Raw genomic sequence first — 24225 nt, forward strand, 5'->3', positions numbered from 1 at the left:
AGGGACTTTGCACTTCCAGCTTGAGAAATACTGTTGCTCTTATTTTAAAGTTGGCTGGATGGGAAGACTGGCGGTTTTATCATGCACGTAGTCCCCCAGCTATCATTTCTGGGAACATTCCTCCTCCCTCCTCTTTGCCTCTTGTCACCGAGTCTGCTCAGGACGGAGCTGAAAGACGCGTCTGTGTACAAGTGAAACAGCCAGTACCCCTGGTACTCACCCCATTGTCACCCACTTCCCAGTGAGAAATCATTGTAGGCTGCATGAGCTCTCCAGGCTGTGAGGTCTGATTCCTCCTCTGCTAAGGCATGATTTATCACTCCCCGCACCATCCATCTTCATACACCATAGTGTGGTTTATAGTTAATACCTCTTTACTTGCATTGAAAATGGGGCTGCTTTTTAACTTTTTCCCCCTTTCCCTGTTTTGGATTTTCAAGAGAAGAAATAGAATGCTCTGCCACCTTAAACTGGAAGTCTGGAATATGCTCTTAACCACTGATTCCCAGTGTCTAGAACATTAGTATGTTAGTTTCCTATTGCTCCACAAATTACAAGAAATGTGGTGGCTTAAAATAACTCCCGTTTGTTAGCCCCAGTTCTGCAGGTCAGAAGCCCAGCATGGCATGGCCAGGTTCTCTGCTCAGATCTTGCTAGGCTGAAGCCAAGTTTTCAGCTGGGCTGGGGTCTCTTATGAGGTCTGGAGTCCTCATCCAGGTTCACATGGTGTGGGCAGAATCCAGTTCCTTGGGGTCATCGAACTGAGGTCCTCATTTTCTTGCTTGCCGTACAGCCGAGTTTCCTGCTTTCTCACTGACAGTGCCCACTTTATTGGCAGCGTCTGACTCAGGTTCTAGCTCTGTGACCCTCTGATAGTAGCTTACATCTTCAAAGCCAACGGACCTCAGGAGGGGCCCAATCCCTCTTTTAAGGACTCACCTGATTGGGTCAGGCCCACCCAGGATAATCTGCCATTTGATTAATTAAAAGTCAACTGATGAGTAACCTAATCATGGGAATTCCCACTGTATTCATGTCCACACTCAAGTCGGGAATTACACTATGTACTCCCCCGGGTGGGGTTCTTGTGGACCATCTTGGAAGTCTGCTGGCCACCATTGGCACTTTGTTGTTTTTTATTTTTACAATACTTTGACCTTCTAAAATATTATACAGACCATATTTCAAACTGAAGACTATTTGCATTTTATTTTTTTTAAGAAAAGGCATCATCTTGGGCTAATTGGAAATGAATAAACAACTGACCTGAGGTCTCAAATGAAAATGATTAACACAACACAAACTATATGAATTGAACACTTTTGTTACAGAAGAATCCAAGCAGCCACATAGAACTAGCATATGCTTGTCCATTTTTTTTTCCTAAAGACCGTTTACTTCCATAAATCTTGATAGGTAGAAGTCAGGATCTGTCACTTTCCCCAGCTAGATTTCATTTTGACTGTTTGCTTGTTACTCACTTAGAATTCCCTTGCAAAATTCAGATGCCTTCGAAAATTCCACTGCTTTTTCAGTATTTCTGGACACTGCTAGATGTCTTTTTCACCTGGATTCCGTGTTTTATATATTTTTTGGTAGTATAATTCTATTTGAAGTCCACTTGTTATTTGTCACATTCTTTATCTGCTACCCTTGGAAACTATGGTTTAGTCTAAAAGGAAAGAGATTTACAAGCTAAATATCCATTAGAAAAAAAACGCTAGTTAAAAACATTTGAACTTTTAAATTTTGATTTCAGATTTATTTTTTTCAATTCTATCTGTAAAATTTAGATTTGTGTGTGTGTGTGTGTGGCAGGAAGAGTGAATTTACTTTACGTAATTGTGCTTGTCACATTCGTTTTTATCATAGAGTGTGTGGAGCTGTCATACTAATCTGCTGCGGAGTGAGAGAGGTGCTTTCCAGGTGCTGAGAGACACCCAGTGCCTTTCCAGAAGCTGCGTTAAGCTTTTTGGATTGCTTGTAATTTGCGAAAGCAAAAAACTGGCCGCCTAAGTTCTCACGTACCTTCCCAAAGAAACTAAGCGTGAGCCTAGGAAGTGGGGGATTGACTCTAAAAACTTGGTGATGGAAGAAGAAAAGGTACACCCAGGACACACTCATTGTTAATGAGTGATATGAATTTAAAAGCTGTTGTTTACTCCTTTTGATGAAAATACTAGATTAAGCTGTAGGAAATCAGTGCTTTGAGTTGCCAAAATGACCTGTTACTGAATTTTGCCTAATGTTATTTATTGATAATTAAAACAAATTAGTAGCCAGGTTATCAGCAGGGATTAGAAGCTTTGACTCTTTCAGTTCTCTTCCTTGAAGAACGTTGCTGAAAGAGGGTTCCTCTCATGGAACCTACTTGTGTGTAAACCGAGGGTTTCTGGGTGTGTTCATCCATGCTGCTGTCTAATAGTCACTGAACTTTTGCCTCCTGCCAGACGCTGCCAGGCTCTAAAGATACTCCCTGGTGTCTCTTTTCTTGGTTTCCTCTAATGATTCTGGGATGATTTCTTACTAAGCAGAATAGTTCAAATTTTTTAATGTTTTAAAACATTTAAATATAAGCATTACAGGAGATTGAAACGTGCTTATTGCACTTGATTAATAAACTCCAAGACTAGGGAAAACACCTGCTTCCCTTCTCTGCTGCCTTTTAGCATTTCTGCTTTTGGGGATGATGCAGAAGCAGCTCTACTCTACTAGTGGGCCATCCTAACAAGCACAGAATTTCAACACAGTGCCCTTTCTAGGTCTTTTCATGGGGACACTCTGGTTATGCACAGTTTATTTCTATTCAAATCATCACCAGATGACATTGGACGGGGCTGTTGGTCTCTTCATTTTGTCATTCGCCTGCATAAAAAGAGAGTATTTTGAAATGTTTTATATCTTTTAATTTAAAAAAACATTAAAAACATCTATATTGTGTTCCCAATCGTGTAGTTTATAGGCACATAGAGTAGAAATGCAATGATCACTCCAGACACATTTTCTTAAGATTTCTGGAATGCAGTCAATCCAACATTTAAAATCTGCCATTCTATAAATCTTATTTATTTATTTATATTTTTTGGTTTAAAAAAGTAAAAGTTTTTGAAAAAAGTAGATAGGAATCTACTACTAGATTCCTATCTCCCAGAAACAAATCCTATCTCGCAGAAACAAATCAATTATCATTTTGTGTGTATAGTCTGATTTTATTTTCTGAGTGTGCTGCCTAAGATTGATTTACAAACTTGGTACTTTGTATCCAGTTTTGCCCCCTGCTTTTCCCACTTTACAGTGTAAATGATCCTTTTTAGAAAATGCCTTTCTAAAGAGATGCATAATGTTTCATAGTATGGAATTATAACCTATCTATTTTGCTACTTTTAAGATGTTTATGATTTTTTCACAGCAATCCCAACACTAATATCTTTTTTTTAATCCAACATTAATGTCTTTGTATATTCATTTTTGTTCCTCTTCAGGACAGATTTTTAGATATGTGGATTACTTGTTTTCAAAGTACTGCATATAACAAAATTCTAGACCTAAGACAACAAAAAAGGTAGAACTTCTATGGGCATTCTTACATTTCCTTAACAATCAATCTAGTGCTCTGCTGTGATATTTCTATGACAGTGCTTTTCCCCTGCCTCTTCCATGTCACGGCACATGTAGAAGATGATGTCTTTATGGCTCGGTGGCGTGAGGGACTAAGCTGCTCTAAACCAGGAGTTCCAGCTGTGAATTATGATGCCCCGGGCGCCTCCCAATTGTCCAGAGGGCTGGAGGGTCAGCACCTTGGTACAAGAAAGCCCTGATGTAGGGAATTCTGGATAATCCTGCTCTTCTTTCTCTTCCTGTGAATTTTTTTTTTTTAATTTTTTAATTTATTATTTATTTATTATTTTTATTTTTGGCTGCGTTGGGTCCTCGTTTTTGTGCGAGGGCTTTCTCTAGTTGCGGCGAGTGGGGGCCACTCTTCATCGCGGTGCGCGGGCCTCTTACTATCGCGGCCTCTCTTGTTGCGGAGCACGGGCTCCAGACGCGCAAGCTCAGTAATTGTGGCTCACGGGCCCAGTCGCTCCGCGGCACGTGGGATCCTCCCAGACCAGGGCTCGAACCCGTGTCCCCTGCACTGGCAGGCAGACCCTCAACCACTGCGCCACCAGGGAAGCCCCCCTGTGAATTTATTTCTATGAAAAAGTCTAGATGAGAACCAATCGTCTTCATAGAATTAGCCTTGACTTCCATTCAGTTTTCAGGGACTCCATATAAATGTAACATTTAGGTTTATAAGCTATCAGATCTGGAAAAACATCCTAACCCCCTACCCAGCGGCCCCTGCCTTTTTTCAGTGGATGGGTTCCCCTTTAGCTGTCATTCCCTACTTTCACCACCCTACTGAGTCTGGTCAGCAACTTTTTGAAAGTCAATATGGGCTGTTCTTTCTCTTTTACAGACTCGCATTCATTCTGTGAACTTTCTGATTGCTCTTCATCTAAGGCATGTGGTTCAATTTCAATTAGTGCACCAGATGAGAGACAGAGTTGTTTGTCAGAATTTAATTTCCTCACCAGAGGTTTACTGCCTCTACTGCAAACAGAATGAGACACTGGAAAAGAATGACAGTAGTTTTTTTTCCCCAAGAAAAACCTCTGCTTCTGTGAGCACTTAGGAAATTAATGCGCTTGTCACTGTGCTGTTGGAAAGCGTGACCATAGAAGGGCCTCCATTTTCAGATGAGGCTGGACATAGAGGAGAAAGAAAATGCATAGCATTTGAATGAAAATGTCACGGGACCAAATCTATCTTGGACAGAGCTAAGACCTTGTGCAGGGTCTACAAGGAAGAGATGAGAAGTCTGAACTCAATGATTCTAAACCAGAGCCATTATCCAATTATCTTCAAGGGTAAAATGAAATTCTCAAAATGTCTCATAACTATTGCTTCCATTCATTTTGATGCTTATGGAAATTACCTAACAGTTTTAGGATGAGGGGAGAATATAAGAAAAGGAACGACTAATCTACCCAGAGGACGTGTCAACCCCCTCATGTCTGTCAACACTTAGATGCACGGCTCCATTTCTTTGCCAAATTTGAAACGTTAACCCACCTGCAAATTAGGATTACAAACAGACGTTTTTAAATGATGTTCTTGTGATTTAAATTTTTACCTTAAATGAGTATTTTCCCCTTCTTTCAAAAATAAGCATACTTTCAAATAGATGTTTTAAGTTAGGACAGACAAAATAAAGCTTTATTTGTAAATCTTATTAAAAACGTGAATTCCTTTAATTAAATTGAATGTTCAAAATGCAAAAAGGTTCTCCAACCAAAAGCACTTATTGGACTGAGACAGTTTTTATTAATAATAAATTCTGAGCTTTTATTTTAATAATAAAAATGCTGCATTTTTACTTCTAAGGGGGAGTTTGACAAAATTTAAAAATACCCCCAAGTCATGGTTCTCCCATATGATGCCTGTGCCGTGGTTTTGAATGATCCATGCTTCAGGAGACCCCCTCACACTGAATGACAAGACTAGGTTTGTTCTTTACTAGAATAATAACAACAACAACCTTGCTGAGTCTATGCACCCGGCTTCTATGAGCTTAGCGATATAAGCCTTACAACTCTGGTATGGGGAGTATCTATTATCATCCTCCCCCTTTTATATAAGAAAAGCTGAGACATTTGTCCATGATGACAAAGCTGGCACATGGGAATGCCCCCTTCAACCTTGGGAGCCCATCCTCCTTACCAAGACCTCCTGCTGCACCTGGCAGAAGCCCTCTTCACTCAGGCGGGACGTTCCGTGACTGGATTGGACAGTCGTCCACACCCTTGCCTGGGTAGCTGTGCAACCTTCAGGATCAGTTAATTTCATAGCTCAAAGTTCAGTCCTTCTCACTCTGCTTTCTAAAGGAGGGCTGCTTTTTAAACCAAGGACCCTTGGGGCACACTCTCAAACACCCACACTTTCAAGGCATCAGTGGCTTTGAGCCACAGACCTGAGTTCAAAATCGTGCCCTGTCACTGGTGCTATATGATGTTGAACCAACTACTTAACTTTTACTTGACTTAGTTTCCTCAGCTGAGAAGGAGGGGTGACTAATACCCCACAGGTATGGTGTGGGATCCATACAAACAGCCCGAGAGAGAGCTTCTCACATTCCAAGCCTTCTGCACTTAGTAACTCTCGGAACCCATCCTGTGACCCTCCTTGTTATCCTCATTTCAGGAAGCCAAGACACAGACAAGGTAACTTTCCGGAGGTCAGTGTTAAGGCTAAAGTTCAAAGCCCTTACTCTGGCCTCAAATCTTCTTCCCACAGACCACCTTTCTGAACAGCATCTCCGGAAGTTAATCCAACAGCAAAAGGGCAAAGCCCCTCATGCCACCAGTTTTGGCACAAAATAGATGTTCAATAGATGCTTTATTATGGTTGTTACTGTTTCTTCCCTCACTCCCACCCCAATTTTCAAATATGCATTTTAATAGTTTATTATTTTTTAAATGTATCTCTTACATTTTTAAACATGCCCTTACGGGACATGCTATAATTCAAAGAAGTTTCCTGAACCACTAGTTTAGATCATTGGACTGATTGACTAACGCAGAAGAGCTTTGGTCATTTGAATCCTTGTTGTTTTCCACCAACTCAGTGCATTGAACCCTGGAGATTCTATAAGATGTGGGTGCAATGAAGTCTCAAGATGCCACTTTTGCTGTTCATTAGCCAAAAGTTATTTCTGAGTACCTACTCCAGTCAATGAATGCCAGAAGCATTATGTTTGCCATTCGGTGAAGAATGAACACAACCAAGTCCCTCCTCTTCAGGAAGAATAAGATGAGAATGTTCAGGGTCAAGTTCACAGCCGCTTAGCCTGCGCCCTCTCATTCTCCCACCTGCTTCATTTAACAAAATAAAAATAATACTCTCCATTTAATCTTGGCCCAAGTACTGGTGCTCCCGAGGCTCAGGTGCCCCTTCTCACTCTGCCCCTTGTCTGGTTTATTCATTCATTCATTCATTCATACGTCCATTCATTCTTTGATTCACTCAGCTCAATTTATCTTGTGGGTTTCATTAACATATATTAATTTAATCTCTACCCTTTGCACATAAAAATGAACAAAGCTTGCTTATGAGTAGTCATGGCCTTTGACCGAGAAACAAATATTTCAGGGTGGTCCAGGGTTGCATGCTATGAAGTAACATATTTAATAAAAACTGAACTGTGACGCTTTAGCACTCTTTTCACCCCACTCCTAAGAAGCTCTAGTATATGTTAATGCTGAAATGATAGTTATATGCTTGGAGTAACAGAGAGTAGATCAAAATCAGAACCGTCTCCTCATGACTTACGAGTTTCCTGTATGTTAACTTGAAATTCAAGCAGCGCGATTCTGATTCAGTCCTGTGTATCTGGAGGACCTCAGCAGTAACCATGATGGGGCACGGGGATTATTTGTAAGTAATTTGCAATTAGATGTAATTACAAACACAACTTCTCCCCTTGTGGGTTTCGGATGCTCTGATTCCTTCACAAAAGGAGATATGAACACGGAGTGAAACCACTTATCCTCTGTCAACATGTATAATGGGGACAAGGCTGATGCAGCCCTGGCTTGGAACGTTAACGCAGCCAAAGAGGTGGGAAGGGAAATGGTTTACTCGGGAACTCTGCCTGTGTCACTGTGAAAGCACTGTAACCTGTTATAGCGTTTGCATGTGGTGAGCCCCATTCAACGAGTGTCCTTCCCCAGAACACACACACACACACACGCACCCACACACTGCTGTTTCATCTGTGTGTGGTCAAACCTCTTATTTACACAAACGTACTTCCTGAGTTGTTAAGGTTCTGACTTAATGAAAAATTTCAGAAGTGCTTGGTAAATATTACCATGAAATCACTCTTGGAATGTAGGCCCGGGGCCCGATACAAGCTGGTGGAGCCCCCCTGGAGAAACATGATTCCTACTTGGATCAAATGGACTGAAATCTCTAAGGATGGGTTTAAGATGAGGTCTTAGCCTTGCTAGAGCAGAACTCAGGGCTTGTATTGGCTTGTATTCAATATTACAATGAGGAAGACCAAGCTGACTGAATCCTTGACATGTGTCTGTTGCTTTAAGCTGTAGGAAAATTCTTGATGACTATCGGCCATGGGGATTTTTGCGTGTGTGTGTGTGTGTGTGTGTGTGTGTGTGTGTGTGTGTATACGTGTTTGCACTCCCCTTTGTCATTGTATTCAAGTACATTAGTTGATATTCAAATTGATGTTGAAACAGAGCAGGACCCTATGGTCGGTCCTTCAGCCCCCGCCCCCACCAGGTCCTCAGCCCGCCTTTCGTCCATGGAAAAACTTTAGCCAACAATAAGTTTAATCAGATTTCAGTGAGAAAATGCAGAAACAAAGGAAAACAGTCCAACAAGACAAAATAATAATAGTTTAGACATTAAGCAAAGTCAAGGACCTTTAGCTCCTCCTCAAGGAACTCCATTCTTTGAGCTTGTTTTGGAGATACTGAAACGCCCACCAGGCGGAAGGAGTTAACTCTATGATGACCGGGCTGTAGCCAGGACGTAAGCTGCCACAATTCCGAGCGCCGGCCTCAGAGAAAGGGGAACAAACCGATGCTGGGACTGAACTGGAACTGAAGACTAAATTATACTTAAAACAAGATGGCGCTGGTCAGACCACCAAGGACCAGTTTCAAGATGACTGTGAGAGCCGCCTGCGCTGTTTCTGCACGTAGCGCCTCCCTCCGTCTAGATAAACTCTTGCCCCGATTGCCAGTGCGGGGAGCTGGCCTTTGGTCGGGAGTTTGCCGGCCAGGTTGCTGGCCTCTGAGATAAAGCGGACTTACCTTCCCATCAGCCTTGTCTCTTTATTGGCTTTTGCGCAGTGGGCAGCCAGACCGCAGTTGTGGTCACAGTTTTTGGCGCCCACCGCGGGGCTGCGCTCTCGCGACATCTGGCTCCCGGGGTTCCCACCCCCCAGCCGCAGCCGCGCCGCAGTAGCCATGACAGCACGCCACGACGGCTGCAGGGAGCCCGCTGCCCGTGGCTCGCTGGCCCTGAGAAGGGGATTTGGGGGGACGTTCCTAGCAGCCGCCAAAAACATGTTTCGGGGGATCCTCCCTGTTTCTCCCCTGCTGGGCACTGGCTGCCAATGTACGCTTTTCCTTGGTGGAACGGAGACGTGCGTCTGGACAAGCTGATGCGCTCCAAGACGGGGTAAGTCCACCGGTGTGCACCCAGGCTAACTTCTCTTCTGAGCACGAAGCACTCTTCGGGCATTGTGCCAGTTGGTTCTGAGGTGTGTCTGATGTCGAGGACCGTTGTGTCTGGGAGGCATTTGTTTGGGACTCCGTATGGGCCTTCCTCAGATTTGTGACTGTTCTGTCTTCCGGTGGGTGAGTGTATATTCCATTTGTGTGATTGGTATCTTTGCTGTTTTTTGTAAAATGGGAAATTCAGGTTAACTTCATTAGAAAAATTTTAGCTGTGAGATTATGACTAAAGAAAAAGAAAGAAAAAAAATTATTTAACAATATATGACGACAGTATTCTTCAGACTCTGGAAAAAATGGTTAGGATTAAGCTCTTTTGAAATTCCAAAACTGGTTCTTTTTGCATATGCAATCATACGCAGTTAAAGAGAGCTAGCTTGATAAAATACTGTTTTCAAAATTCTGACCCGAAGAGAACAAAAATATGCCTAAGAGAAAGCTTGAAGTTAACTCTTATCATGTCCTTAAAATACAAACACAGCCCACTTTGCCTTAGACTTTGGTCTTGGGTTAATTAGTAGAACTTCAAAAGATGTTTGGGTTTATTAAATACCCATCTTGTACCAACCACATTAAAGAGAAATTATGCTATGAGAAAAATGTAAGCTTTTAGAGGTTATGGAATATGTGCTTAAGTTTGCCAATAAGTAAATGCTGGTATAACAGTTCAATTACTTGTTTCTTGGTTTGGTTAAGGCTTTTAAGAGTTAAAAATTATAACATGTAATTAAAGCTACTAAAAATGATAAGGGAAGCATTTCAGTGTGTAAAGCAAGTAGGATATGTGTTGTCGGCAAGAGAAGGTATAAAGAATGGAAATATTTTTGTTGAGGAAAAATGATGATAGTAATTTTGTCCTAGAGTTGGTTGCTTCTGGGGAAGGGACAAATCATATGGAAAACATTTGATAACTTTCAGATCATACTGCTGAATTGGGTAAGAAATTTAAAGACTTCTAATGGAAAGCTATTTTTTGTTTTCAAACTATTTTTGACCCCGATGTTCAGGATGGAAAAAATTGTCTAGGGAAGTTATCACAGAGTATGATTACTTATGATGTGTATCACTGCTGGCTTTAAGTTTACTGCTAAAAGCACACGTACAATTCTTGTGTGACAATTGGGCAGTTTTATTCACAATTGCCAAAACTTGTAAGCAACAAAGATGCCCTTCAGTAGGTGAATGGATAACTAAACTGTGGTCCATCCAGATAATGGAATATTATTCAGCACTAAAAAGAAATGTGCTTTTAAGCAATGAAAGGGCATGGAAGGCAATTTAAAAACAGATTCCCAAGCCAAAGAAGCCAATCTGAGAGGGCTACATACTGTATGATTCCAGCTATATGACATTCTGGAAAAGGCAAAACTACGGAGACAATAGAAAGATCAGTAGCTGCTAGAGGTTGAAGGGAGGGAGGGATGAATAGGCAGAGCACAGAGGAATTTTAGGGCAGTGAAAACACTCTGTATGATATTATAATGATGGGTACGTGTCATTATACAACTGTCTAAACCAATAGAATGGAAAACACCAAGAGTGAACCCTAACTTAAACTATGACTTTGGATAATAATGACATGTCAATATAGGTTCATAGATGACAATAGAAGTACCAGGTGCAGACAGTGAGGGAGGCTGTGCATGTGAGGAGAGGAAGTATACGGGACATGTCTGTACTTGCCCTCAGTTTGGCTATCCGCCTAAAACTTCTCTAAAAATAATTAATTAAAATCCTATTATTCAACTCATTTAATGTATCTATTAATTCTAAAATTCCTTCCTCAGTGCTCTCATTTGTGGACTCATTTCACCTCTCTTATTTCATATATACATCCACAGTGCTCAATGCCATTTGGAGGGTAAGGACTATATTTTAAACATAGAGCCAAGTATGTAAACTTTTTTCCTGAACGGGTACATTAATGAATGAAAGGAAATTGATTTTAATCTAGGAATTAACCCTTAAGGCCTGGATACAGAAAAGCTATTAAAAGGAAAACCTGGGGTACAGGTGGATTGATGTATTTATCTCTGGATAAGTACCAGTCTTTAGCTGATTCATTGAAAAGTTCCAGACTGCTGTTGTTTTGCTACATCTCAGACTCTTTTGGAGTGACTCCCATGGCCTGGTGGCTGGTAGTTACATACTGAGGTTGCAGATTTCGTGGGCACCTCCAGTGGTCAACTTGCTTTTAAAAGCTGTAGAGTGAGTATGTGCCTCGCAGATGTCTGCAAGGAGAGCGTGGGGATTTGGTGGGTAAAGGTGTTTAGGTTCTGCACTGTTCTGGAAGAAATCTGGTAGAGAATGATGGCCTGGGTTGAACAGCTGTAGCAGCAGGCTACTTTGAATCCATTTAATCCGTGACATTTGAAAGCGAAATGAGTTTATGATTGCTCTCAGCGTTCCCAGCGGAATCTTCGGTCATTTCAAGCCTCATTTCAAGCCGACAGTGTCCTCCGTTCTCGCTCTCGTTCAGCGGGGGAAGCAGGCAGAGGCGTGCACTGGGGTTGAGGGCAAGAACTTATTGAAAGGACAGCGTTCAAGAAATCTCAAAATAAAAGTAGCTTTTGGGGAAAGATGATCACAATTACGGATGGCCTTGGCAGTATGTGAGGCAGAGGTGAGGGCTGCTGGGGAAAACAATCTGTTTCAAGAACGGTACAACACCTGCCTGAGAAAGTTCCTCGATTTTTTTTCCACCTCTTACTATTTAGGAGGTAGATGAGATACTTTTTTATCCCATTTTACAGATAAGGAAACGGGTACAGGGTGGTTAGCTAACGTGCTTCAATCTGAGGTAGGGTTGGAGCCCAAGCAGTCTGGCTCTGCTTGGTGAAACGTCCGAGACGGGAGAGAATGCTTCACGGGCCGTGGAATGTTCCGTGGACTGAAGTGCGACGCGAAGCCTTACAAAGGCTCACGGTCCCCTTAGGGCGCCGGCGGCTGGTCCGGGCTCCCCGCACGGGGGCGCTGCCGCAGAGTCAAAGGCGCCCCAGGCGAACGCCAGGCGTCGCCAGGCTGGGGCTGCCGGTGCCGAGTCCGCGGCGGGACGGCGAGCGGGAGCGCGGAGGGCAGGGAGGAGCCGTAAAAGGCGGCGGAGCGGGATCTCGCCGCGCTGGGGACCGCGGGGCGCCGGCCCCGCCCGCGCGACGGCGGGGCGGCCATGGGGCGCGCCGGGCGGGACCTCCAAGGGCAACGGCAGCGCGCTGCTCGAAGCCTCGCCGCAGGCGCCGAGCGGCGGGGAGGGCGCGCGGCCGCGCCCCTCGAGGCTGGCCTCCAGGCTCGCCCTCGTCCTCATCTTCACCATCGTGGTGGACGTCCTGTCCGTGTATCGGAACAAGAAACTGAGGAACGCAGGTAGGGCCTCCCGGGGCCTGGCAGGCTGGACGGGCAGCGCCCAGCTTTCACCGACGGCAGCAGCCCCCTGGAGCTGTCACTTGGCTTTCCCCAAGAAAAGTTCAAATCTTTGTCTTAAAACCTGGGGCCTTGAGTCATTTTTAAAAATAGAGACTGAAGTTCGTCTGTTTACTTTTCCTTGAACCGGCCCGTCGAAGATGTGTTTTCCTAAAACAAGAAGGAGCCTTCAGTTCCTAAAGGGTAGAAGTCAGAGTCAGATTTTCTGTATTTTCGGGGGGAAACCCACTGTACAGTTCTCAATTTCTGAGGTTTTTTAGACTGAGAGAGACAGGATACAGGTTGCAGAGAGTTCCTCCAGAAGCCCTTTCAAATCAGATCAACGAACAGTTAAGTATCAATTGCTTGGTTTTACGTGTAATTTATTTTTCCCAACGTTGTTAAAATATGAGAAAATATATAAGCTGGCCAAATGGTAGGGTAAGCATTTTAATTTTGTCGTCGGGAATAGTTTTCAGTTTTTAGCGTACAATTAAAAAGAATCATCGGCTCCTACACCTGCTTGGAAAAGTGACAGTTATTCCCTCTAGTTAAACAAGTTTACATTTTAAACATAGATATTGATGTAGTAAAGAGTATGGTTTCATATAACATCTAATTTTGTGCTTGAGTTAAACTTGATTTTTTTCTCCAACCAGTGAATTGAAATTGGTTTATCCTGGGTAGGAGCCCGGGAACGATTCGTCCACAGGACACTGGATGTTCAGACCTCTAAATGATGATTAGATGCCTACTTCTTTTTTAAAAAAATGTATTTATTTATTTATGGCTGTGTTGGTGTGTTGGGTCTTCGTTTCTGTGCGAGGGCTTTCTCCAGTTGCGGCAAGTGGGGGCCGCTCTTCATCGCGATGCGCGGGCCTCTCACTATCGCGGCCTCTCTTGTTGCAGAGCACAGGCTCCAGACGCGCAGGCTCAGTAATTGTGGCTCACGGGCCTAGTTGCTCCGCGGCATGTGGGGTCTTCCCAGACCAGGGCTCGAACCCGTGTTCCCTGCATTAGCAGGCAGATTCTCAACCACTGCGCCACCAGGGAAGCCCAGATGCCTACATCTTTATTTGGAGGCAAACTCTTAGGAGGTGGGGTGCGGATGGGAAGGAACCAGGTACTTACAGGTTTGTCCAAAGCAATATTTTTGTTCTAACCTGTAGTCAGTCGACACTTTAATTTTGTTTAGCTCCTTTCCGAGAGGGTTCCCTTTTTTCTATAATGCTTGGGACAGTCCATAGTTTTACTATTAGCTAATAAGCACCTGGTAATATGAATTGAATTTGAGTTAGTCCATTGAATAACCTCACTTCATTGACTGGCTTAAACGAGGTTGCAGAAAGGAATTCTGCCTTCAAGAAGAGGCTCCTAGAAGAAAACACAGGTGATAAGCTCCTTGACACTGGTCTTGGCAGTGATTTTTTGAATCTGACACCAAAAGCAAAAGTACACCAACAGCAAAAAAATAAACAAGTGGGACTACATCAAACTAAAAAGCTTCTGCACAGCAAAGGAAATCATCAACAAAATGAAAAGGCATCCTACAGAATGGGAGAAAATATTTGCAAATTATATATCTGATAAGGGGCTAATATCCAAAATATATAAAGAACTCATATAACTCAATAGCAAAAACCCAAACAATCCAATTAAAAAATGAACAGGAGATCTGGATTTACATGTTTCCAAAAAAGACATACCGATGGTCAACAGGTACAAGAAAAGATGCTCAACATCATTAATCATCAGGGAAATGCTAATCAAAACCACAATGAGATCACCTCACACCTGTCAGAGCGACCATTATCAAAAAGACAAGAGATAACAAGTGTTGGTGAGGGTGTGGAGAGAAGGAGCCCTCCTGTACTGTTGGTGGGAGTGTAAGTTGGCGAAGCCACTATGGAGAACAGTATGGATGTTACTCAAAAAATGAAAAATAGAACTACCATATGATTCAGCAATTCCAATTCTGGGTATTTACCCAAAGAAAGCAAAACACTAACTTGAAAAGATATATGCACCTCTATGTTCATTGCAGCACTGTTTACAATGGCCAAGACATGGAAGCAACCTAAGTGTCCACTGACAGCTTAATGTCTGAAGAAGATGTTGTGTAAATGCACAATGGAATATTACTCAGCCATAAAATAGAATGAGATCTTGCTATTTGTGATGACACGGATGGACCTCGAAGGCATTATGCTAAGTGAAAGAGGTCAGACAGAGAAAGACAAATAGCATATTATCTCTCATACATGTGAATCCAACCCCCCCCCAAAAAAAAGCTCACGATACAAAAAACAGATTAGTGGTTGCCAGAGGTGGGGGGTCAGGACTGGGAGAAATGGGTGAACTGTTTTGTTTTTTTTTTTAATAAATGGAATTTTTTTAAAAAAGGATATGAGAAGACCCCGTGCTGTGAGGCTGGTATGAGAATTCTCTGTCGTATCCCCAGGAGGGAAGCTGAGAAGCCTGCTTTCTCACCAGGACCTATTTCCTGCCAATCACCACTGTCCCCTGTATCTCTGGGTTCTGGGAGTGCTGGCTCTGATGATGATACGTTAATCTGCTTTGCAGTATTCTCATTGCATTACTGATTGTTTTGATTCCTTGGATTAGGTTAATAATAGGACTTTTGCTTTCGACCCTAAGTGGTGGAGCAGGGTTTAATTCACAGAGCTTTCCCCCAGAGCTCATCTCACTTTGTTGATATCAACAGCTGCAGCACTTGGGAAGTTTGAATCCTGCAGAACCTTTCATTTAAAAAAATATTCACATGCCTGGAACAATTCTACTTCTTGTGCTTTACAAAAAAGAACTTAGGAAAAGTGCTCCTTCCATACTACTTTGTATTTTGTTCATTTGCTAAGCAGTTTTTTCATAGGGAGTTTCTAAAACATGCATTCCTGTAGCTAACTGGGGGACAGACCTGTGATGAGCTTTAATCTTTGAAGCTTTTGAACTTTCGTATTTTTGTAATTGGGAGGTTTTATTCAAATGTACCACTGTTGCAATTCAAACCGTTTGAGGCTTTCTAGAATGGATGGTAATTTGAAACAGTGATAGAGAGCATGGATTCAAATATGAGTTTTGGGATGCTTACAAAAAGTTATGATTGTTCAGTCCTTCCATTTCAGTTAAGTTTATTCTATTGGTACAGTATTAAGGATGAAAAGATGAACAGAAGAGAATGGAAGAAGTGAGATAAGAAAATAAGACTGCTAAGGCATCTTAAGCTTTTTTTTTTAATGTCTTTATTGGAGTATAATTGCTTTACAATGTAGTGTTAGTTTCTGCTTTATAACAAAGTGAATCAGCTATACGTATACATATATCCCCATGTCTCCTCCCTCTTGCGTCTCCCTCCCACCCTCCCTATCCCACCCCTCTAGGTGGTCACAAAGCACCAAGCTGATCTTCTTGTGCTGTGAGGCTGCTTCCCACTAGCTATCTATTTTACATTTGGTAGTGTATATATGTTCATGCTACTCTCTCACTTCGTCCCAGCTTACCCTTCCCCCTCCCCGTGTCCTCAAGTCCATTCTCTATGTCTGAGGTTTTACTCCTGTCCTGCCCCTAGGTTCTTCAGAACCATTTTTTTTTTTTTTTAGATCCATATATATGTGTTAGCATACGGTATTTGTTTTTCTCTTTCTGACTTACTTCACTCTGTATGACAGACTCTAGGTCCATCCACCTCACTACAAATAACTCAATTTCGTTTCTTTTTATGGCTGAGTAATATTCCATTGTATATATGTGCCACATCTTCTTTATCCATTCATCTGTCGATGGACACTTAGGTTGCCTCCATGTCCTGGCTATTGTAAATAGAGCTGCAATGAACATGGTGGTACATGACCCTTTTTAAACTATGGTTTTCTCAGGGTATATGCCCAGTAGTGGGATTGCTGGGTCATATGGTAGTTCAATTTTTAGTTTTTTAAGGAACCTCCACACTGTTCTCCATAGTGGCTGTATCCATGTGTTTGTACTTTTTACAGTTTTTTTCCTGTAATTGATATCTAGTCTCATAGTGTTGTGGTTGGAAAAGATATTTGATACGATTTCAATTTTCTTAAATTTACCAAGGCTTAATTTGTGACCCAAGATATGATCTATCCTGGAGAATGTTCCATGAGCACTTGAGAACAAAGTGTATTCTGTTGTTTTTGGATGGAATGTCCTATGAATATCAATTAAGTCCATCTTGTTTAATGTGTCATTTAAAGCTTGTGTTTCCTTATTTATTTTCATTTTGGATGATTTGTCTGTGGTGAAAGTGGGGTGTTAAAGTCCCCCACTATTATTGTGTTACTGTCAATTTCCCCTTTTATGGCTGTTAGCCTTTGCCTTATATATTGAGGTGCTCCTATGTTGGGTGCATATATATTTATAGTTGCTGTATCTTCTTCTTGGATTGATCCCTTGATCATTATGTAGTGTCCTTCCTTGTCTCTTGTAACATTCTTTATTTTAAAGTCTATTTTGTCTGATATGAGTATTGCTACTCCAGCTTTCTTTTGATTTCCATTTGCATGGAATATCTTTTTCCATCCCCTCACTTTCAGTCTGTATGTGTCCCTAGGTCTGAAGTGGGTCTCTTGCAGACAGCATATACGGGTTTTGTTTTTGTATCCATTCAGCCAGTCTATGTCTTTTGGTTGGAGCATTTAACCACTTACATTTAAGGTAATTATCGATATGTATGTTCCTAATACCATTTTCTTGTTTGGGGTTTGTTTTTGTAGGCCTTTTCCTTCTCTTGTGTTTCCTGCCTAGAGAAGTTCCTTTAGCATTTGTTGTAAAGCTGGTTTGGTGGTGCTGAATTCTCTTAACTTTTGCTTATCTGTAAAGGTTTAATTTCTCCATCAAATCTGAATGAGATCCTTGGTGAGTAGACTAATCTTGGTTGTAGGTTTTTCCCTTTCATCACTTTAAATATGTCCTGCCACTCCCTTCTGGCTTGCAGAGTTTCTGCTGAAAGATCAGCTGTTAACCTTATGGGGATTCCCTTATATGTTATTTGTTACTTTTCCCTTGCTGCTTTTAATATTTTTTCTTTGTATTTAATTTTTGATAGTTTGATTAATGTGTCTCGGCATGTTTCTCCTTGGATTTATCCTGTATGGGACTCTCTGTGCTTCCTGGACTTGATTGATTATTTCCTTTCCCATATTAGGGAAGTTTTCAACTATAATCTCTTCAAATATTTTCTCAGACCCTTTCTTTTTCTCTTCTTCTTCTGGGACCCCTATAATTTGAATGTTGGTGCATTTAATGTTGTCCCAGAGGTCTCTGAGTCTGTCCTCAATTCTTTTCATTCTTTTTTCTTTATTCTGCTCCCTGGCAGTTATTTCCACCATTTTATCTTCCAGCTCACTTATCTGTTCTTCTGCCTCACTTATTCTGTTATTGATTCCTTCTAGAGTATTTTAAATTTCAGTAATTGTGTTGTTCATCACCGTTTGTTGGCTCTTTAGTTCTTCTAGATCCTTGTTAAATGTTTCTTGTATTTTCTTTATTCTGTTTCCAAGATTTTTGATCATCTTTCCTATCATTACTGTGAATTCTTTTTCAGGTAGGTTGCCTATTTTGTCTTCATTTATTTGGTCTTATAGGTTTTTACCTTGCCCCTTCATCTGTAACGTATTTTTTTTTTTGTTTTTATTTTTATTTTTTTTGATGGGTGGTCCTGTATTCCTGTCTTACTGGTTGTTCAGCCTGAGATGTCCAGCACTAGAGTTTGCAGGCAGTTGCATAGTGCTGGGTCTTGGTGCTGCGATGAGGACCTCCGGAAGGCCTCACTCTGATTGATATTCCCTGTGGTCTGAGGTTCTCTGTTATTCCAGAGGTTTGGCTCGGAGCTCCCACCACAGGAGCTCAGGCCCGACCTCTGGCCTGGGCACCAAGATCCTGCAAGCTTCATGGCTTGGTTAAAAAAAAAAAGGAAGAAAGTAAGAAAAAATGGAGCAGTACAATATCAAAGAATAAAAAATAAAATAAAATTAGAAAGATAAAAAATATATTAGGAAAAATAAAAGTATAATTGAAACAACTGCAACAAGGTAAAATAAACCCACAACAGAAAAAAGAAAAAAAAAGGGGGAGGGGGGAACAAGCCAAAAGGAGAGAACAATAATGAAGTATAAAGAATAAAATAAAATTAGAAAAATAAAAGATTTATTAGTAAAAATAAAAATATAAAAGAATCAACATGGTAAAACAACCCCAATCTAAAAGAGGAAAAAAGAAAAGAAAAAAGTGCCTTGACTATGGGGGTGGAATTTAGGCTGGGGAACTTAGGCAAGGGGTGGGGTTTAGGGTGGGGCAGGACCTAGGCCGGGTGACGTTCAAGCGTGTGGCGGGGCCTCTGCTTAGGACCTGGGCAGAAGGGGAGAGGCAGCACGCGGAAAGCAGGGTGGGGGGGCTCTGGAGTGTGGAGTTCTCCTAGTTTGGAGGTAGGGCCCTGAGTGAGGGTATGTGGGTGGGGTTTAGGACCAGCACGTTGGAGGGGGTCCCGGAGGGGGTGTCCGAGTGTAGACGTAGGGCCCTGGGTGGGGGGTAGGGGCGGGGCTTGGGCTCTGCACAGCAGGAGGGAGGCTCTGAGGGCAGAGGATTAGACCCAGGAGCCCAACAGGCTCCCCAGTGCCTAAGGGGACAGGGAAAGCGCTGGCCCCATTCCCTTCCATTCCTTTGTGCCCCTCCCCTATGGTCTCCCCCAGGGTCTCCCCCATCGCTGCTGGATCCCTAACTGTGGGTGGGTCCCACTGGGTGTAGGAACTCCTCCCCTCCCCCAGCCACCCCTCAGGGGTGCCGATCTGAGGTCCGGCATTTACTTTTGCTCCCCCTTCCCTCCCTCCTACTCCCTCAGGACCCCTGTGGCTGGAGGGGGCCTCGGTGGGCAGAGGATCAGGCCCAGGATCTCAGCAGGTTCCTGGGGGCCCAAGTGGGCAGGGGAAACCTGGCTATGCTCCCTTTTGATCCTCTGCCCTCCCAGTGGTTCCCCAATTTGGGCGTGGGATCCCTTCCCTTCCCCCAGCCTCCCCTCAGGGGCACCAGTCCCGTCCCGCCTCCCCTTCCCCTCCCCCTTCATCCCCCCACGCCCTACCCAGTCTCTGGGGGGTTCCTTCTCTCCCCTTAGGTGTCCGTGGTCCCCCGCTGCTGCCTGGTAGGTGCCCTAGTTGTGCGGAGGCGCGAATTCCGCATCCTCCTAGTCCGCCATCTTGACTCCTCCCCCCTGCCAATTACCTTTTAATCCAATGTTTTCTCATCACCTAAGATTTTTTTTTTTTAATTTATTTATTTATGGCTGTGTTGGGTCTTCGTTTCTGTGCGAGGGCTTTCTCTAGTTGCGGCGAGCGGGGGCCACTCTTCATCGCGGTGCGCGGGCCTCTCACTATCGTGGCCTCTCTTGTTGCAGAGCACAGGCTCCAGACGCGCAGGCTCAGTAATTGTGGCTCACGGGCCCAGTTGCTCCACGGCATGTGGGAGCCTCCCAGACCAGGGCTTGAACCCGTGTCCCCTGCACCGGCAGGCAGATTCTCAACCACTGCGCCAGCAGGGAAGCCCCTAAGATTTTTATTTTATAATTGTTGAAATAGGTAGACTTATTAAGACAAAGATTTTAAAAATCATATATCACTATTGTGCATTCATGAAGAGTAACACATCCATAAAACATATCGGTTTATTATTTCCAGAAATTCTTGACATTCAGAGACATTTCATTCAAATCCACTGTCAACTGAAGTTCATTAATGTCCGTGTTCTTCTGTGCAGTATCAGTTCCTGGGCCATCAAGAGCCCTGATGATGCAGCATTTCCTGGGAACCCTCCATGATTGATTCCAGAATTTTCTTCTAAGCCATTGACTCCTGTACAAATCAGGAAACAGTGGGCACAGGCAAATCAGGTAATCTGAGGCAAGTTTAATAAAGGAGCTGTTTACATAGGTATGGACACGGAGGCAGTTCAGTACCCAAGCCATGGGGAGCACTTACCACTGCCGGGCCTGAGGGAGCAAGAAGCAAGAAGTCCTGTCCTCTGCAGAGTCTGCCTGCTGGATCTGCAGCCTCTGGTTAGACCCACCACCAGCCATCTATGGAGTGAGCCAGGGGAAGAATGCCCCCGCCTCCTCCTCTCATCTCCTGCTGGGGTTCCCTACTGGTTGAATACAACCAACAGCCAGAAAGTCAAGGAGCCCATTAATCAATACAGTCCTCCCAGGACCCTCCAGGTCTGAGATAATGGATATCAAAACAGAGCACCTGCTCTCCCTCTACATTTTATACACTTCTCTTGTCACGACATCCCTCTGTGCTATAATTTATTTGCCTACTTTTCTGTCTTCTCTGAAGGGCTGTGGGCAGAGACTGTGTCTAGCTTAATTCTACATCCCTAGGGCACAGCGATGGAGACATAAAGCTTTGGGCTTTATGGGCTGGCTTTCTTAGTGCCTGGGTTCCCTGCTGGATTTTGATTTGATGAGTCTGGAGTGAAACCCAAACACCTGGGGTTATTACAGTCACTTCACAGCAGTGATGCAAAGGTACTGTAAAATTTTGAGAACCACTGAAATACATAATGTATTTACAGGTGATTGTAATACTATTATTATCAGGTTACTTGGGCACTCAAATACTAAATCATGAATTCCTGTTAATCAAAAGAACCCACTGGAACTGTTGGGGAAGGCCAGAGGAGATTCACTTCCTCCTCAACCTGATCTTTTGGTTTCCATGAGGGTGGATTTCTCCCAAAGAACCCTGTTCTCTCACTGGCACTTCTCTTATTCTCCCCAGGTGAGGTGGAATAACTTACTTAATACATGATTTAGAGGAGAAACTCCCCTTCTTTTTGGCGGAGGGCACCTGCTTTCCCCTTTAGGGTCCTAGGCTATGCCTGTTGAGCATTGCCACATGAATGGTGGGCAAACCTGACCACCCTGGGTCTTAGTCCGTTCAGGCAGCTATAACAAAATACCACAGACTGGGCGACTTATGAACAACAGAAATTTATATCTCACAGTTCTGGAGGCTGGAAGTCCTAGATCAGGTGGCCACACGTTCAGGCAGCCCTCATGAGTTCTCCATTCTAATGCAATAAACAGCCTCAGTTCAGTTATTTTGAAAGTCCAGAAGTTTTGGACCTTTTATATGGGACCAAGGGCAGGTAAAAGAAAACTTTAAGAAAATTATAAATTATTCTCAGTCATTTTTTAACAATCACAAATTCCAGGTGTGAATACAGTACAAGAAAATTTTTTCCTGAAGAATTTGGGAGAAAATTGCTGACCTAATGCCCCTGAAATACTTCAGTCTGTATTTCCTACAAACAAGGATATCCTCCTGTGTTACTACAATAGGACCATGACAAGTGGGAAGTTGACTCTGAAACATTACTCTCATCTACTCCTCTCTTTTTTAGCCAAATGATCCAGTTCAGAATTATGCTTCATGTCTCTTAAGTCTTTAAGTTTGGGATAATACCCCAGTCTTTCCTTGACTTCATAACTTAAACACTTTTGAAGATTTCAGTTATTTTGTTGTGTCCCTCATTTGGGGGGTTTCCGTGGTCTCTTCATGACTAGGTTCAGGTTATGCTTTCTGGCAGGATTATCCTGGACATGATAATCCTATTTCGTTTCATCCTTTAGGTGTCACAGGATTTCACTTTGTCCCAAAACTAATGATGTCCGTTTGAACACTTGAAGAATTAATCTCTATAATTAGTATTTTTATGAGGAAGTACTTTGAGATTATATAAATACCCTATTCCTCACCAAATTTCAAAATATTCATTCATTTATATTTGGATGAACTCATGTTTTCCTATTTAGTTCAATGGATATAGTTTGTTACTGCTGTTATTTATTTTAATGCTCCCCTTGCCCCTGGTCTGGCAAATAGGAGCCCATCAAAGTTGTCTTCTCTGTTTGTTTTGTTTTGGTTTGGTTTTTTTTTTTGATATGTCCCATCATTTTTGAGCACTTCCTCATCTTCTGGTACTAGATGTTCCAGCTTCATCTTGTACTTTCCTAAAGTACACCTTGTACCTATTCTACAGCTATGTTTCCAATAACTGGTACATACTCAAAATGGGAATCAAAAAATATCTTCTTTCTCACCTTAAATAACTTGGGCATATAAAATAAGGTACTTGAACCATATGATTTTCCACTATAGTTATGAAAAATGGATAACTAAAATATATAAAAGAAAATGTAGTGAAAGAGCAAAAATTGTTTTTGCAATTAGGTGTTGTTCATAATAACTTGGTTCCTGTTATTGGTAAAGACCATCTGTCTGGGATAACCACTCAATTTAAGTAAGTGAAAGTGTAGTCTTGAGTGTTATAGATCAAATCAGCTATAGGAAATAGCTCTTAAGGAGACTGGTTTTAGCAATTTTTATACATGTGCAGTGTTTAATCATTACATAATAGTCATAAGGGGGCTTCCCTGGTGACGCAGTGGTTGAGAATCTGCCTGCCAATGCAGGGGACACGGGTTCGAGCCGTGATCTGGGAAGATCCCTCCCACATGCCGCGGAGCTACTGGGCCCGTGAGCCACAATTATTGAGCCTGCGCTCCGCAACAAGAGAGGCCGCGATAGTGAGAGGCCCGCACACCGCGATGAAGAGTGGCCCCCGCTTGCCACAACTAGAGAAAGCCCTCGCACAGAAATGAAGACCCAACACAGCAATCAATCAATCAATCAATAAGAACGTGAATTTCTTAAAAAAAAAAATGCCTTGGAAGCAGTCAGAAATTAAGAATGAGTTTGTTAGCACATCAAAAAACTAATTAAGTTGGTTGGTGAAAATCATTGTAATGAATCACTTCCTAGAAATTTGATTTTTTTTTCAATAGTACTCCTTTCTGCTGAGAAAAATAGTAGTCTTTTTTTTATTCCTTTAGTTGTTATTGTGCTTGTGACAATAGTCATTAATATTAACCATGTCTGGACCCCCCCAAAAAATGGGGTGATAAACACGGTGGAAGTGAGAACAAGAGACGGTGTTTTAAGTGGGAGAAATAACAGTATGTTGTACGCTAATGGGATGACTCAGTGGATATTGAAGACATGATGATGGGGAAGGGGCACAGCTGCTGGAATGTGTCTTTCAGTGGGGACGGGGGATGGGCCCCTGAACACGGAGAAGAGTTAGCATTACGTATGACCAGGGACAGTCCATTTAGAATAACTCAGTTAAAAGCAAGTTATTTGGGTACGGGTGTAGCCATGTTAAGAGTTGTGTTGGTGAGTGAGTGAGGATGTTGTCTTTTGATAGCTTTTGTTTTCTCACTGAAATAAGAATCAAATATGAGAAGTAACATTTGAGGGATTTGAGGAAAATAAAGGTATAAAATAATTATCTAGGGCAATGAAAGATCAAATGGACTCAGGAAGTGCAGAAAAGTTGTCTGGCCCCCTAATGGTCCCCTTGAAGTACATGGACATGAATTTAATGTGTGACAATCACATTCAGTTGTCCAGGTACAAGGACAGAGAAG

General features: G+C 42.6%; 1 protein-coding gene across 1 annotated transcript in view; it reads left to right on the top strand.

Moving 5' to 3' along the window:
- The first annotated feature begins 9339 nt into the window (after window positions 1-9339).
- The window catches only part of LOC309651646 (uncharacterized protein), a 105623-nt gene continuing 90737 nt past the window's right edge, over window positions 9340-24225 (top strand). Inside the window, exon 1 of the mRNA XM_082444545.1 lies at window positions 9340-12665. Within this exon, the coding sequence (XP_082300671.1) occupies window positions 12165-12656 (492 nt within the window). The 5' untranslated portion in view covers window positions 9340-12164 and the 3' untranslated portion in view covers window positions 12657-12665. The remainder of the gene's footprint in view (window positions 12666-24225) is intronic.

This window comes from Balaenoptera physalus (assembly GCF_965194825.1).
Source record: "Balaenoptera physalus genome assembly, chromosome: 21".
In the NCBI taxonomy this organism is placed as follows: domain Eukaryota; kingdom Metazoa; phylum Chordata; class Mammalia; order Artiodactyla; family Balaenopteridae; genus Balaenoptera; species Balaenoptera physalus.